The sequence below is a fragment of the Carassius auratus genome, unplaced genomic scaffold (genome assembly GCF_003368295.1).
Source record: "Carassius auratus strain Wakin unplaced genomic scaffold, ASM336829v1 scaf_tig00014634, whole genome shotgun sequence".
In the NCBI taxonomy this organism is placed as follows: domain Eukaryota; kingdom Metazoa; phylum Chordata; class Actinopteri; order Cypriniformes; family Cyprinidae; genus Carassius; species Carassius auratus.
The window spans coordinates 55,089-70,931 of NW_020524514.1; the positions used below are offsets into that span (position 1 = coordinate 55,089).

Genomic DNA, 15,843 nt, shown 5'->3' on the forward strand with positions numbered 1-15,843 from the left:
TGTCACACGATGTCCTGTAGATGGCAGTAACAGGTCTCTCAGTGAATAACTGCATCCGGAAATACAAAACAGTCGTTTGCTGTTGTTGCCCCATGCGACGGAATTGGTGAAACTGAATGGAGCAGTAACATATTCTGTTAGAAATATGCCCGTTTGTTCAGCTTATAAGTGCAAGAATCGCTCTGATGGATCTTATAAAGAGGCATACAAAAGGGGCGACTTTTCTTTTCACACGTAAGTTTGAGATGTTTGTTGCAAGTTCCAAGTAACAAAAGTCAATCCTCGGATGTAAAGTCTCCTAATCAAAACATACATCATGTATAACATATGTTTTAATATCGTGTAGCTGCTAATCAGAAATAATCAGGAATGCTACAGCTTCGCCAAAAATACATTTACAGACTTATTTGTGTGTTTGTTCTTGTGTTGTGTGTAATGAACAAACGCAGTTACAAACTCACAACTAAAGTATTGTAAATGTAATCATTTACGGGACTGCTGTCATCGTAACGGTTTGTGTTTGCGCAGTTATGCATTTTCGAGGAGCTGTTGATGTTGTTTGGCGGTAGAGAGTTTCATTTATTCCAGTGAATCGATTCTTTTGAACACGTTCACTAAAAGATTCATTCACCGGTTATTTTTGCATGTCGTCTGTAACGTACCATTGATGTGCCATTCATGAATACAGGTAGGTGAGTTATCATTTTTGTAACACTGACTTAATCAAACTTCAGAAAAAAAGACAACAGTAGTCTAAATAAAAACGTTATCTTGATACATCTCAGACATTCAGAATTAGACTTAAGAGAGAGTTCAAAACTCAGAAATTAATTTTTTTTTCATTTACTCAGACTCTTGTTCAAATCCATAAGACACAAAAATTAAGATTTTAATTAAACCCCGAGACGTTTCTGTGGGCAACCTTTCGAAACGTTTAAGTGACATAACGATTGGTTCACACACACACAAACAAATGTTTCACTGAAGCACTGATGTGAAGCAGCACTGGGGGTTTCCCAGAGTACATTCTTTATCAATAATACTGTTTGTTTATACAGCAGTCAGAGCTGGACGATAAGGAGGCTCAGAGAGAACAAGCAGAACAACAGACAGCTCTCAGCACAGAAGGAGAATGGGTCTCCATCGCGAAACGGAGATCCCTAGACGCGTCCATTAGGTGGCAGTACTCCCAGTGTTCAATCTGTCATTAAACCCCACCAGAAGAACAGTTTCCGGAAATACACAAAATATGTCTGTTCAACGTTTGAAATTGCTTTGGAATTGAACAAAACAATGCCGGTGTGTTCAGCCTATAAGTGCAAGAAGCGTTCAGATAGAGAGTATAGAGAGGCATACAGCAGGGGCGAGTTTTCTTTTCACAAGTAAGTTGTGCATTTATAATATCTCATGTTCGTAAAGTTCCGAACAAACCCTCAAATAACCCGCTAAACAATGTGTATTTAAATGCACGCATATTTGTCCAGCATTGTTATGGTTTTGTGACGCATGCATCAACACTCTTATGCACGTCTCTCTCTCTTTCTCTCTCTCGCTCTGTGTGTGTGTGTGTGTGTGCGTGTGTGTGTGTGCATGTGTGCGTGCGTGCATGCTCCAGGTTCCCGCTAGCTGACGGCTTGAGAGTGAGAGAGTGGCTCCGTCGGATGAGATGGCAGAACTGGTGGCCGACTGGAAACTCAGTCCTGTGCTCGGATCATTTTGAGAAGGATTGCTTTGAGCAAGTGGGCAGTCACAAACGACTGCGCAAGAACGCTGTCCCGACTATCTTTAACTTCCCAAAACATCTGCAGTGGAAGGCAAGTTTCTGCATGTCTTTAAAAATGTTCTGGCAGATAACCGTTGTTGTTTTTTAGTTTAGTTTTTCTGCTCATAGTCCCCGTGTTCTTTTCATGATTTTTATTTGTGCTCGCCCACACACAGGTGCCAGCTGTCAAGAGACGATCTCTGGTATGTATGGGACATTAGAGGAATCACTCATCATCACTTCAAGTAAAAAAATTGAGTAAATACATTTCCAGAAAGCCGTGGTTCTTTACATCAAAGCATTTCCAAATAATGAATGGTTTTCCTTTTCAGCCTTTGTCATGTAAATATTTTGTGTAAAATTATTGGTCTTATGCAGTTTATGGTGTATAACATCTCGGGAGGAACTTTTAGATCAAAGGGGTCTACCATTTTGGGGAAAATCAACGATTCTTTCCGGCAATCTCAGTCTAAGGAAAATGTGGTCATCACTGGTTGTGAAGGCGGTTCATCAATTGCAGACAAATCATTGGGCATTAACGTGACTTCACTGTCTGTCACAGAAGCAGACTCAGATGATGTCGATGGCACATTTTCTCCTTCTCGCTCATTTTTCCTTTTGCTTTTTTGAAAAAGCGTAATAGTGTACTTTGCGCAGTAGCTGCCATTGTCACCGAATATTAATGAACTCTCAAGCGAAGATGAAAGTTACGCACAACACGTGACATAGGCTAATCAAATCAATTTGCAAAACAGCTGCATTTTACAGCGCAGCATTTTGATTGGTAAACCTATCAATCAGACTGACAGATCAACATTTTCTTATTTTATTTATTTTATTTTAAGCAATCGGAAATCTGACATGTAAATGCTACACCACTGGCTTACACAGAGGTTCAGGAATATAAAATCTGTGTCCTCAGTTGAGGACCATTGTTTTCAATCTGTATTAGAAAGTCTTTCATCTTTTTTTTTATTTGACATTATTCATTTGTTTTGTGTTTTTCAGAATCGTAAGCCGGTTGAAGTGCCTATCAAACCAAAGCCAACCACAGTATCAGCACCAGTAACACCGCGGTACTGTTTGTTAGCCTCTATTAGTTACAGTTTTTTTCTCTCTAGTCGTCTTACTAACTGTCTCTTCTTCATGGGTTTGATAGGCTCGAGGGGAAGTTTGTTCGTGTGTCTGTGGATGCTGATGGCTCCAGCCTTGGCCCCTTGCACGCTGGCAGCTTCCATGATGACTACTGCAAACCACAGGTTAACAGTTGTTAATGTGTGTCTGTCTTTTGTACAGCATCTCATTCACTGACCAGTCAATGTGTTTTCACAGAGCTTTCACTGGATGAAGCTTTCAGAGGGTGATGATGAGGCTGATGATGAAGAAGATGATGATGATGATGATGCTAGTGTATGTAGACCTGTACATTATAACAGTCTGTAAATATAGAAACTTAAGCCTTACAGGTCTGGAAATAGCCTCCTGAATGGTGTTTTAGCATTGTTATCTTTTTATTCTTTATATGAATGTGCAGGATCCTGGAAATGATGATGATGATGATGCACCTCTTGAAACACCTGAAAATCCAAACTCTCCGTTTATCCGGGTATGCCTTTTACAGATTTCTGCTTTTCTTTTGTCCTCTATCACAGTGGTGGTTTCTGTGTGAAGACATGATATAGTAATGAAAGTGTGGCTTACCATAGTTTTACCTGTGCATTTTGATATTTTTTTATGCTAATTTTTCCATGTAGGTGACAGAGAGATGGCAGTGGCTGAGTATAGATGTAACAGGGCCTTTTCAAGAAAGCAAAGGCCCCTATAGCCACATCGTGGTCATCTGTGATTATTACACCAAGTGGATTGAAATCTTTCCATCAGAAAAGCCTAATTCTGATTCCATTGCCCTGCTTATGTGTGATGCTGTTTCCCGCTACGGGTTTCCTCTGGGATTCCTCACACCTTGGGGTGCTAGAGGGATTCAGGTCCGAACGGTAAGTCATGATTCATGCAGTTTTCATTCTTTGTCATTGTATTTTTATTCATTTAAATGTGCTGAAAGGTTATTTCAGTGTCTCAATACCATTGAATTTCTGATCAAGGTTAACAGAGCACTCAATAATATTCTGATGATAAAGGACCTCTCCCTCGTCTCTCGGCATCACCAGGCGTCGCAGCTTGAACCCCACACACAATACCACATTGTTAAGTAAGTTGAGATGTGTTTGGACATAACTCATAATATTACAGAGCATAGAGTTATTCTGAAAAATGTATGGTATGGTTTATTCTTACAGTATGGTGGAAGGTCTGGTGAAGAAGTATCCAGATAGTTGGCATGTTCATTTGCCTGTCAGCGTGCTGCGCTTCAACTGCAGTGTGCACCCAGAAACCAAACACAGACCTCTGTCACTCCATCGCAGTGAGGGAACTAAACCTTACACATCACCCAGAGATCAGCCAGTATGTACTGTGATATTGCAACAGCTTTGTTCACACTGGCGGCTCAAAACTATTGTGTTACTGGTTATGATTATGTCAAGAATCTGCAGCGGAATTGCTTTGCTTTGTGTAGATATGGACATTTATTTTTATTTTATCAAAACGTATGTATTTTCAAATGCTGAATTTTCAGCAGCTGTTACTCCAGTCTTCAGTGTCCCATGATCCTTCAGAAATCGCTCTCATATTGCTGTTTAAAACTATTAAGTTATTTTGAGAAAAACCTTAAAAACCTCAGACTTTTGAATGACGGTGTATGCGTATATTATTAAATTTGAGTGTTTTGCTTTTTTTCCAAATCAAGCTCAGTGAAGATGACCTCGCAAAATACACCTTCAAAATCCAGAAACCAAACCCTTTAAAGGAAATCGAGGCTCTGAAACGAATATTCCGTGAGTTTGATCGTCTCATATCCAAATCTCAGTTTACCTGTGTCTGTTTCCTCCACGTCTTTACTAATTATCATTCAACTTTTTGTTAACACAGGAGAATCAGCAGACTGCATTGTCATTTCATAAAACACAAAAGCAGGTAAGTGTGAATGAACAGTTCTGTTATTACTGCATAAAGATATTGTTGTACCTTGTCATTCAAATTCATAAATGAAAAGAATTGCTGCCAACAAAACCAACAGGGTGCTTTGTCTCCTCTGTTGCTAGTGTGTCTGCTGTAACCGGTGTGTGGCTTCAAACTAAGGGTCCAGTGAAGAAGAGGCACAGTACACACCGCTTGGGCGAAGGATGAAAAATAATGAGCTGTTAAAGTCAGACTGAGAGAGAAACCCGGACTGAGATCTTTTTTGTGATTTTCATATTGAAATAGTTGGCAGCATTGTGAATACATACCATTAAAAGGTATTAAAGAGAGTAGTACAAGCTGTAAATGAAAATAGTTGGAACGGAGTGGGAAAGACATGGTTTTCTTTAGTCATTTGTAGTATTTGTAAATAACGATGCAAGCAGATTGAGCCAGCAAGAGAGAATCTAATGTTAATAAATCCACAAATACTCCTGTGAGTTGCAGGCAATCCTAAAGGATATTGTGGAAGCCTGAAATGAAGTGTGCATGATTGTTGTTGTTTTCTTTTCAGATAAACCTTTTATAATGTTGCCTCAACATCGAAGCCCTTACGAAAATTAGCCATGGTTTAAAAAAAAAAAAAAAAATTGTAGATAAACTGTGGATTTGCTACACTAATCATAGTTTAACCATGGTATTTGTAGTAAAACTCTGGTTCTACAAATGCTAATAAACCAACAACAACAACAACAAAAAAAGTAAACATGTTTACTACACTTTTACTATAGCAAAACCATGATTAATTTTGTGAGAGAGTTTATTCTGTCAAGTCTTGCTCAGAATAAACTGTGTATACTCCTGATGACGTCATGTCTTTGTGCATTTCGTATCTGTATTTGTGTGACCGGTCATTTTTTATCAAATGAATAAATAAGCTTTCAATTGATGTATGGTTTGATCGGACAATATTTGACTGAGATACAACTATTTGAAAATCTGGAATCTGAGGGTACAAGAAAATCTAAATACTGAGAAAATCCCTTTTAAAGTTGTCCAAATAAAGTCCTTGACAATGCATATTATTAATCAAAAATTAAAGTTTGATATATTTACGGTAGGAAGTTTATATCTTAATGGAACATGGTCTTTATTAAATATCCAAATGATTTTTGGCATAAATGAAAAAAATATAAATTTGCCACATTCAATGTTTTGTTAGCTATTACTACAAATATACCAGTGCTTCTTATGACTGCTTTTGTGCTCCAGGGTCACATTTGGAAGCCACACATTATACAATGTGCATGCTTCTAATGAACACACTTGGCCAGTAATCCCACTGATAACAATTGTTAAAGCTACGCCATACAGTGCATACTTAAGCACACGATTATGCACTAGAATGACTTCACAGAAATAGACAAAGCTGTATATTCAGCTTCATAAAATGGATAGTGCCTGTGCAACAAGTGTTAGTTCAAACATATGCACTGAACAGTGTGAGGCCACTAGGGCGCGTATCCGGCACAGAAACGAGTTCACGGCGCTGCTCGCGCAAAGACGTCTGGGATTGTGGAGGACCGGCTCGAGCGCTTTGATTTCCGCAGTGCAGCGTGGGATAGTGGAAGAAGTCAGCGAAACACTCGGAGAGAAATGGTGAGTGGGGAAGCAAATCAGTCCCAGATCGAACGAATTCTTTCGTTTTTGTAGTTTGAAAATGTTTCTGTGACGGATAAACGTAAACTAGCCGCTGGTTGGAGGGCTAACGAGTGTGAACGCTGCCGTTACACAGTCCTCTTTGTTTCGCAATATTTTTAGCAGCCCTGCTAACATTCCCTGCTAAATCCGCCCCGTTTAACGTTACTAATTAGATTGCGACTACATTGCGCTCGACGACGGTTCTGTCGATCAGTATTATAAACCCATGGGCAGTCAGTTTTCTATCGCTTGTGTGTGAGCTGAAGCCGAAGTGTGGCTGTGACCGCGGTGTTGATTTCAGGACAGATCCTGTCACTGGTCGTTCTGGGCCCGGCCTGTTTAGGTGACCATCTAACTTTAGTCATTTAATCTGTCCGCGCGATAAATGATATTAGATGGATAATCATCAAAAGATTATCAAGTTTAGATGAGTTGCTACATGTTTTGTCCTGCCGTTGTTACTAGCTCCAGTTTGCACGTCCATTTTTAAAAGATAATTCGGTTTAGCCGCGTTTACAGTTATTATCATTTAATTTTCATCACCTCGTAATGCTGGTTAGCTGTTTGAGGTAAACAAACCGCACAAGTGTTGTCAGTAACTGAGTCAACAACAACAGCTACTTAACACAACTGCAGCTGTCAGAGCTGTGTTTGTTGTGTAGTTAGTTGACATGTTTCAGTTGTTCACCGTCTGCTTTTCTCTTTATGGTTTTATTTTTAAAACCCCTGTGGTTTTTCAACCTGTAAATTACAACAAACACTGCTTTTTTTCTTTTTCGGGTGTTGAGAGTTAAAGAAGTTCTAAGATGATTGAGGTTTAATTTTGTTGTGTGAAGGACGAGCAATGTTCTGTCAAAACTCAAAGGAGCAATGAGTTTAGGTTGTGGAGGGTTGAACTCGGTATAAATCGACATCTGTGTTGATGGTGAGAGGATTAAATCCTTGTTTTTCTTCAGGATGTCTTTCTGATGATCAGACGTCACAAGACAACCATCTTCACGGATGCCAAGGAGTCGACCACAGTCTACGAGCTGAAGCGGATCGTGGAGGGCATCCTAAAGCGAGCGCCAGAGGACCAGAGACTTTATAAGGTGAGCGAAGAAAGTTTGCATCGTGCTGTTGGTTGTTAATTGATGTATACATGTGTTATAGCTCTTGCAGTATATCCTGACGGTTGTATGTAGTGGAGTCATTCCTGTTGTGAAGAATTAAAAGCATTCCAAGTTATGTAATTTCACACCATGTTACAAAATTTGGAGTTAAATTTTTTTTAAAGAGAAATGAATACCTTTATTAAGCAAGGATGCATTTAATTAATCAAAAGTGACAGTCAATACACTTATAATGTTGCAAATGCAAAAAAGCTAAACTGTTATGACCATTAATAACTGCAAAATGTTTCTTGAGCAGCAGATCATATAAGAATGAGTTCTAAAGAAAGAGTGGAGTAGTGCTGAAAATCACTGGAATAAACTACATTTGCGAATATTTGAAAATAGAACAGTTCTTTAACTTGTATTGATTATTTTAAAATACAACTGTTTGTGCTGTATTGTTGATTAAGTAAGTGCAGCCTCGGTGAGCAGACGAGTCTTCAAACGTTTTGAATGGTAGTGTGTGTAACCTAAACTAATACCACAAAACATCACAGAATTAATCAAATCTTTTGTTAATACTAGTTCAAACATCCCAAAGTTAAGAAAACCCACAAATAATAGCTTCAAGGGTTACTGACCTGTAGATTAACAAAACACATTTACAGGATTAACAGAATAGAAAGTGATAAACGACTTCCTTTAAACAGCATTCTCCTTTGTTTTAAACATTTGTACACTAAACGTTATTATATGTGTGTGAATATGGGAAAAAGCAAATGGATAGCAAGTCTGCTCGAACTCACTTTGTGTTCACTTTGTGATAAAATACAACAAACTAATAATAATCCATTATTTATAATACTGTGAGTTTAATACTTTATTCAGTGTTATTCAGTGACAATAAGTGTGCACATGAGCAGCATAAAAGGAATGACCAGTTTCTGAAACACAGGCTGTTGTGAGCATATCATGTGCTTTATTAAACGATCTGTCCACGTCCCGCAGGATGACATGCTGCTTGAAGATAGTAAGACTCTCGGAGACTCTGGGTTCACAAACCAGACAGCCAGGCCTCAGGCTCCGGCCACAGTAGGACTGGCTTTTCGCATCGGTGGTGAGCTCTTGTTTCAGTCGCTTATCTCATGTCCTGCTGTGTGATATTTGGTGATCTGAATTTTCCTACCGTGTCTGTCCCTTCTATCACAGATGATGCTTTTGAGCCTCTGAGAATAGAGGCCTTCTCCAGCCCTCCTGAGCTTCCTGATGTCATGAAGCCTCAAGACTCGGGCAGCACTGCCAACGAACAAGCCGTGCAGTGAAGGAGGAACTGAAGATAAAGGGTTGGGGGGAGGGTGGGGGGGAGACAGCGGGGGTGAAGAGTGTCCAAAACAGCGGACAAGCAAAACACGTGTGTTTAAAGATGGTGGTGCGTCTTGAGTTACAAAAAGAGGGGGAAAGCATGAGTGAGAGTGATCTTGTGTGATATTGTACCTTTGCTGGGAATCTGAATCGCTCTCCCTGTTCCTCCTCACGTCCCATCGAGCACTAGCAGCTTACTCTCACTGTATTGTCGCAAACCCTTCCAATGTTCAGTGTCTGCTCATCTACAGGTTAAATCCCACCAATCACAACGCCCCATTTTGATTTGGTAAAGTTTCCCTTGATTTCTGGATGAATTTGCTCATCTGTCAGACAGCTGTTAGTCACCCGTCAGAGGTGGTTAGATATCGGAGTATTTAACCCCGTGCTTCTTATTTAATTCAAGCAAAATGTTATGTTTGGGAGAGTTTAACGTTTTGTGCTTTTTGTGTGTTTCAGTCTGATTGGGGCCGGGTGGGTTTGTGTTTGTGGCTGTTAAGGGTTTTACAAATGCCCACTTTACTGATCGCATTTACAGTACGCTGTTGTGTGTTAATGACTATTGATATTATAAAAATTCTTATTTAGATCCTGCATCATTTTATTGGGCTGCAGAAGGCCATAAGCTGAACAGTTTTATGTTACCAACCTAATATAGTGTACATGCACATCATGGAGCATCCTGAGCAGCAGAGTGGGCATGGATGCCTGCAAATGAATACACAGCACATGGTTAAGGTGAATTCTGACATACAGTGGTTTCATTGTAAATACATTTTTCCACTCGCTTTGTTGCTTCCTGAAGTGTGTTTTGCTTTTCTTTACAGTCGTTTTGTTGGAGGAGTGTGGTGGTGTCCGCCTGTTTTCTTTTGGAATATTTGTTTGGGAGCTTTAGTATTGACATTTAATTCCCTGATTTTGTGTTTAAATCAAAGGGGAGTGTGAATGCTAGTCTGTTTTTTGTGTGAGTGTGTGTGTGGCATTTTAAAATAGTGGAAAGAATCAAGTAAAAATGTAAAGATCAATAAGAATGAAGCCTTTGGGCGAAGTTGCTTTAACAAGTGAATGTTTAACTTTAACACAAATGCTGAGGTTGCGTTCATCCCAAAAAAAAAACAGAATCCTAATGTTTTTGCAAAACTCACCCTTATTCTTCGCAGTGATGGCGATGCTCCTTCACAGTGATCTTGCAAAAACAAACAAACAAGAAAAAAGTTAAAAACAGAAAAGAAAATCATGCTGCAGTATCTGTAACTGCATTTAAATGAATTAAAATCAGCCCTTTTCCACTCCTTGTCTAATGTTCAACGACTCTTTCTTAATGGTGTTGCTTTTGGGGTTTTAGTTTTTTTATTAATATGATTATTAATAATAAATGTGAAGATATAATTGCCACAATACAGAATAACAACCAACAATGAAAAAAAAAAAAGTAAAGTGCAAAAAAAAAGATGGGAGGAAATGTGATTTCTAATGGGAAAATTTGCATTTATGAGTCTGAAACTTAAAAGTGAAAGACTTCTAAGATTAGGTTATGTTTCAGTTTCTGTATTCGTAAAACTAAACCCATTGCACACAGTCATATCTGTGGAAAAACTTGCCCCAGATACTTCTGTAATCCGTGGGGGTTTAGGTGCCCTCGCCTGGAACTTTTCAATGAATCGGTTAAACCAGTTCACAAAATCTGAACGATGCAGATTTGATCACCGACGATTCATCCCAGAACCATCCCTGCATCCCAGTGTGCATACTAGCCTCCCTATCTGCCCTAAATAGTATTGAAAATTACTAATATACACAAAGAATTTAGAATGGAAAGCATGCAGATTGGGACACAGGCCGTCTCATTCAGACCCGATTCATAACGAGCCTAGAAGTGTATTTGGAGGACTTGACTGATGTAAGAGACAAGTTATTTTATTAGCAGAAATGTTACACACTGGAAATATGTTTAAGACGTGATCATCAATTATACGAAACAGAGTTGGTTTAGATAAATAGTATTTTATTAAAACATACTTAAATTCTTTTTGAAGAAGCGATGAGTTTTAGAAAAGAATATTGCTTAATGTTAATAATATTTATAGGTTTCACATGAATGTTCACATGCTCTCATCTCAGCTTGTCTAATCTTGGTGGATAAAGGACCATCACCTTCAACTCAACCTTGCCAAGACAGAACTGCTTGTGGTTCCAGCAAACACATCGTTTCATCACAGTTTCACATCAACCATAACTCCATCAAAAACAGCCAGAAGTCTTGGAGTTATGATTGATGATAAGCTGACTTTCTCAGACCACATTGCTAAAACTGTCTGCAGATTTGCCTTATTCAACATCAAGAAGATCAGGCCCTTTCTTTCGGAACATGCTTCACATCACACCAAAGGCTCTGCACCCCTTTACCTAAATTCATTACTTCAGATTTATGTGCCTCTAGAACCTTGCCTTCTGCAAGTGAACATCCTTGATTGTGCCGTCCTGAAGAAGTCACTTTTAATGAAATGTTCTTCTTGGGTGGAATGACCTACCCAACTCAACCCGAAATCAGCTAAAAACACATCTCTTCCCTCTTTATTTAAATGTAATGTATGAACTGTTTAAATTATTTGCAAATGATACTGAAATAAACATCCTAGATATATATATATATATATATATATGTATGTATGTATATATATATGTATACACAATACACACACACACACACACACACACTGACTCTAGTATTCAGTCTGAGTGACTGGAGACCCGACCTGGCATTCTCAATTAAATCATATTGAGATGGCAGGTCGGGTCTCCAGTCATCAGATTAATACTAGAGTCAGTCAAATTCTCTTCACAATGTTCTTTTAAAAACATGACAAATCTAGGCGAAGAACCAAGTTAAAAGAGAAAAGGGTGATAATATGGTGTTTTATCGACACCTAACAGATGGACGTTGTATGTGAACTCACAGGACCAATCATAGTGGTCAAATGTGCGCATGCCGCAGTAGATCTGTCTCTAGTAGCAATAGAAGCTAATGGGAAATAGAGGATCGTCTGTTATAAAGGTCTGTCAATTCAAATATCTTCTCCGTGTTTTAGTTTCAGGTCAAAATTAATATGGGCGTGCCACCACGCATTTTAGGTTTTAAGATGTTTATTTAATTTAAAAATTCACCTCTCTGTTAACTCAATCACTATTCACGTGAAACTATCCAGTAACTTAGTTCATTCAGTTGCACGGGTAAAGTTACAGCGCTCGTATCTACTACGCATCTGACTGCTTTTACCCTCATTGTGCTTAAGCTCAGATTTTTAACTTACTCCTCTTAACCTTCCACAAACTACTGTAAAGCAACGTTTATTAGCAGCGTCTAACGTATGTTTTTGAGAGCCAACTCACATTGGCTAGCTTCACCGTGTAACGTTCCTCTCACATGAATCCGAGCTGTGTGTAGATGGAGGCTCGTAAACGGATCGTGGCGGCCGCGGGGCGCGTGATAATGGACGCGGTGCAGCGCGGAGTGGGAGCCACTGTCTCACTGGGAGCTTGGACAGAGGGCTGGACCGAGCGGTGGAGGAGATGATCGAGGCTGACCTGGTGGCCCAGGTTCAGGAGCAGATGCCCTCTGTGCTGAAGCAAACCTCTCAACAGGAGGCTTCATCGCCAGCAGATCCGGCTCAAACAGTGACCCCCCCGGGCGTCAGGGTCCAGGAGCGCGCAGGAGTCTGCCCTGCAGCGCGCGCACGCTACTGAGGCCATGGAGGCCAAACCCTTACAGTAACAGGTACAGTGGGGCTGCTAGAGAGCACTGCCATTCATCAATCAATGTTGAAAAAGAACAGCAATTATTTGTAACAAAGTCATTACTGTCACTTTTGATCACTGTAATACATACTTATGCATCCTGTAAACTTATTTTCTCAGTATTTCACAATATAAACTTTTGTTTGCTTTGTTTTTGTGTTGAATTGCTTAGCTTGGTTAGCATAAGAGACATCTTTCAAATTTTTTATGTATACTAACTAAACTTAAACATTTTTCTAATTATTCCAAGCTCTAAAATAATTTGGTGTAGAAATTGTGAGTAATTTAGATATCTACAATTATTAGTTATATTGAAGGAGTCATATGATATGCTAAAAAGAACATCATGTTGTGGATTTGGTGTAATCAGTGTTTATGGCAGTTGAAGGATCAAAAAACACATTATTTTTCCACATACTGGTACATTATTGATCGTCCCTTCTGCCCTGCCTTTAAAGCGAGGTGGTGCTGTGATGTGGCCAGCTATCCAGTGCCATGTGATGGCTGGAATACCTCAAGCCCCTTTCCATATTTGGAAATTTTAGCTCCATGGCGGTGGCAACAACACTACAGCAAGAATGAACATTTGCCGCCTTCTTTGTGTATACATTTGGGCGGTGTTATGCAAATCTTCCCGCACAGTGATGTAACATGTGGGGGCGGTGTTTAAACTAGGCGTTTAGTGGGGGATGTGGACAAGTCTTAACTTTTATAAAGCATATGTCTTTGGATTTGAGTTTACAGATCTTCTATATGCACAAAGAGCTTTGCAACACATAAATCACATAGTATGACCCCTTTAATACAGCAAGTCATGAGCCACTGGAAAAGTCATTGGGCCTTACATTTGAAAGGGTTGTGAACCACTGCTTTACATCATTCTCGTGGTCTTATTATTTCTTCCAGTATGTGACCAATTTCCTGCAAAGCTCCAACACAGGCCACAGCAGAACCGCTTGTCTGGAGCGCTCGACTGTCCTTGTCTCACACTGCTCCTGTCCCTCACGCTCCCTGTCCAAACGCATCAGCTACCGCACTGCGTGTCCCTCTAGTTTCCATCTGGAGAAGGGGAACATTCACAGGATCTTCTCTCTTTCTGTGAACAAGTGATCACACAAAAGGATCGTCTCATTCAATGGCCTACCAGGTACGAGTTAATTAGGTGGCCGTTCCACAGAGTTGTTTTATTTAATCTATGGCTATTTTTAGTGCAGGAACAGGATAAATCACTACACTAGCTCAATTTAAATATTAAAAACTGACCTTTTATACGCTTTTTTTGTTTTAAATGACATAAAACAGAACATCAAGACAAACTTTAAAATTAATTCAAAATATGAACGAAAAACTTAATAGTATATCAGTGGTAATAAAAACCAGTAGTTACTTCCGCAGGTTTATGCATTGTTTTCCTCCTTTCTCCTTGCAGACAAGAGGCCCTACAACATCTGCTTCCTTTCTCCAGCTGGCTGAGTCGCAACGAGGTCTGGAAGAGAGCGGTCTCCCTCGAGTGCTGGGCGTGCTGGGCGACACACCGCATCCCCATCCGCCCGCCTCTGGGAAACCAACAGTGAGAGCGATGCTCCGGAGGCCGAACACCCAAGAACGAACCACATCCAGATTCCTGGCTGAACTTGGAGCTGGTGTGCAATGACAAAGGGCGCTTCATTTACTGCCACATCAGCAAAGGATCGGAAAAAGACAGAGGATGCACGTTAGCTGAAAGGATTCGGCAAAACCCTGAGATGGTGCCTCCAGGGACCTGTCTGATAGCCAGAGCCGGATACCCGCTCACAGAACAAATACTTACTCCATTCCCAGCAGGTCGAAACCCGCAGGAAAACCTCTACAACAGATCGCTGGGGAGCCATCTGGGCCGATTCAACCAGGCTGTGGCGGACTTAAAAGAGCGATTCCAGAAATTGAGATACTTGGATATGGGAAACTACGACAGGGCGAAAGCAGTGGTTCTGACTGCTTGTATATTACACAATGTTTTTCTGGACATGGGGGACGTGACAAAAGGACTGGTAGAGAGCAGCACACCAGAAGATGTGGACGAGGTAATCGAAGATGCTGCTGGGGTGAAAATGAGAGAACTGTAGTTAATCTGCTTTACAGCACATTGGAAGCAGCACCACAATAAGATTTTGAGACTGATTTGCATATTTAAAGGGATAGTTCACCCAAAAAGAAACTGACATCTACTCATCATTCTAAACACATGTGACTTTAATTCGTCTTTGGAACACAAACGAAGACATTTTTATTATCTTTTTTTTTTTATTTTTGTCCATCCATTCAAAGTTCACAAAGCCAAAACTTACACTCGTCAAAAAGTGTAAAATTAAATTTTAAAACAAACCACATGAATCAAGCTGATCAAGACTTTTGAAGTAAAACTATTGCTTTATATAATAAACTGATCTAATTTAGGGTCATTAATGAAAGCTTCAATTAAATCTGTTTTTTCAGATGGAGTGCAAGTAAATAAAAAGTGAATGTCTTTCTGTGAACTTTTTGAACCATCAAAGTTTTGGTGGAATGGAGCAAGGTTTCTTTAAAAACATCATTATTTGTGTTTTCAAGGTGAACAGAAGTTTTTTGGGTTTGAAACGACTTGTAAATGATAACAGAACTGTCGAAAAGCTCTACGATTCTGTATGTGATTAAAGGATTAAGAGAGTTTTGGCATTAAAAAAAACAACATTTATACATTTATTAACATAAAATACAATTACTCATTTTACAGAAATACTACAATTTAAACGTTAAGTTATTTTTTTTAACTTTAATGTTTATTTTTTGTTGTTTATAATGTTAATTTTAGTATGTTTTTAGTTTAAGTTAATGATAATATCACTGGTCCATGTCAAAAGAAAACACCGTCACAATCTAAGGAATGATCTGTAAATGATGACAGAATTGTCATTTTTGGGTGAAGTATTCCTTTGAAGCTCTTGAGATTTGTGTGTAATAATTATTTGGTGGTATGAAAAAAAAAAAAAAAAAGCTTTACCAGAAAACATTTTGTATGATTTTTTATTAAAACAAAAAAATACTATGTACAACTTGTCCTGTACTCATTTTACATGAATGTGACCTCTTTAA

General features: G+C 39.3%; 2 protein-coding genes and 1 pseudogene across 3 annotated transcripts; all 3 read left to right on the forward strand.

Moving 5' to 3' along the window:
• The first annotated feature begins 60 nt into the window (after positions 1-60).
• LOC113074437 (uncharacterized) lies at positions 61-5,729 on the forward strand. Of its 2 annotated transcripts, XM_026247285.1 has the most exons (14): positions 96-234; positions 1,059-1,382; positions 1,616-1,814; positions 1,939-1,965; positions 2,771-2,838; positions 2,922-3,021; positions 3,095-3,172; positions 3,297-3,368; positions 3,517-3,756; positions 3,865-3,971; positions 4,060-4,225; positions 4,569-4,656; positions 4,751-4,795; positions 4,924-5,729. In XM_026247285.1, the coding sequence occupies exons 2-13, from the start codon at positions 1,294-1,296 to the stop codon at positions 4,780-4,782; spliced, it is 1,266 nt and encodes a 421-aa protein (XP_026103070.1). In that variant the 5' UTR covers positions 96-234; positions 1,059-1,293; the 3' UTR covers positions 4,783-4,795; positions 4,924-5,729. The 2 variants fall into 2 exon arrangements, with proteins under 2 accessions (XP_026103069.1, XP_026103070.1); XM_026247284.1 differs by lacking the exon at positions 1,059-1,382 and having other exon boundaries at positions 61-234.
• Positions 5,730-6,305: 576 nt separating this feature from the next.
• On the forward strand, positions 6,306-9,187 carry LOC113074438 (elongin-B-like). Its single transcript, XM_026247286.1, has 4 exons — positions 6,306-6,439; positions 7,438-7,572; positions 8,584-8,692; positions 8,785-9,187. The coding sequence occupies exons 1-4, from the start codon at positions 6,437-6,439 to the stop codon at positions 8,895-8,897; spliced, it is 360 nt and encodes a 119-aa protein (XP_026103071.1). The 5' UTR covers positions 6,306-6,436; the 3' UTR covers positions 8,898-9,187.
• Positions 9,188-12,382: 3,195 nt separating this feature from the next.
• LOC113074439 (uncharacterized) lies at positions 12,383-15,436 on the forward strand (annotated as a pseudogene).
• The last annotated feature ends 407 nt before the right edge of the window (positions 15,437-15,843 follow it).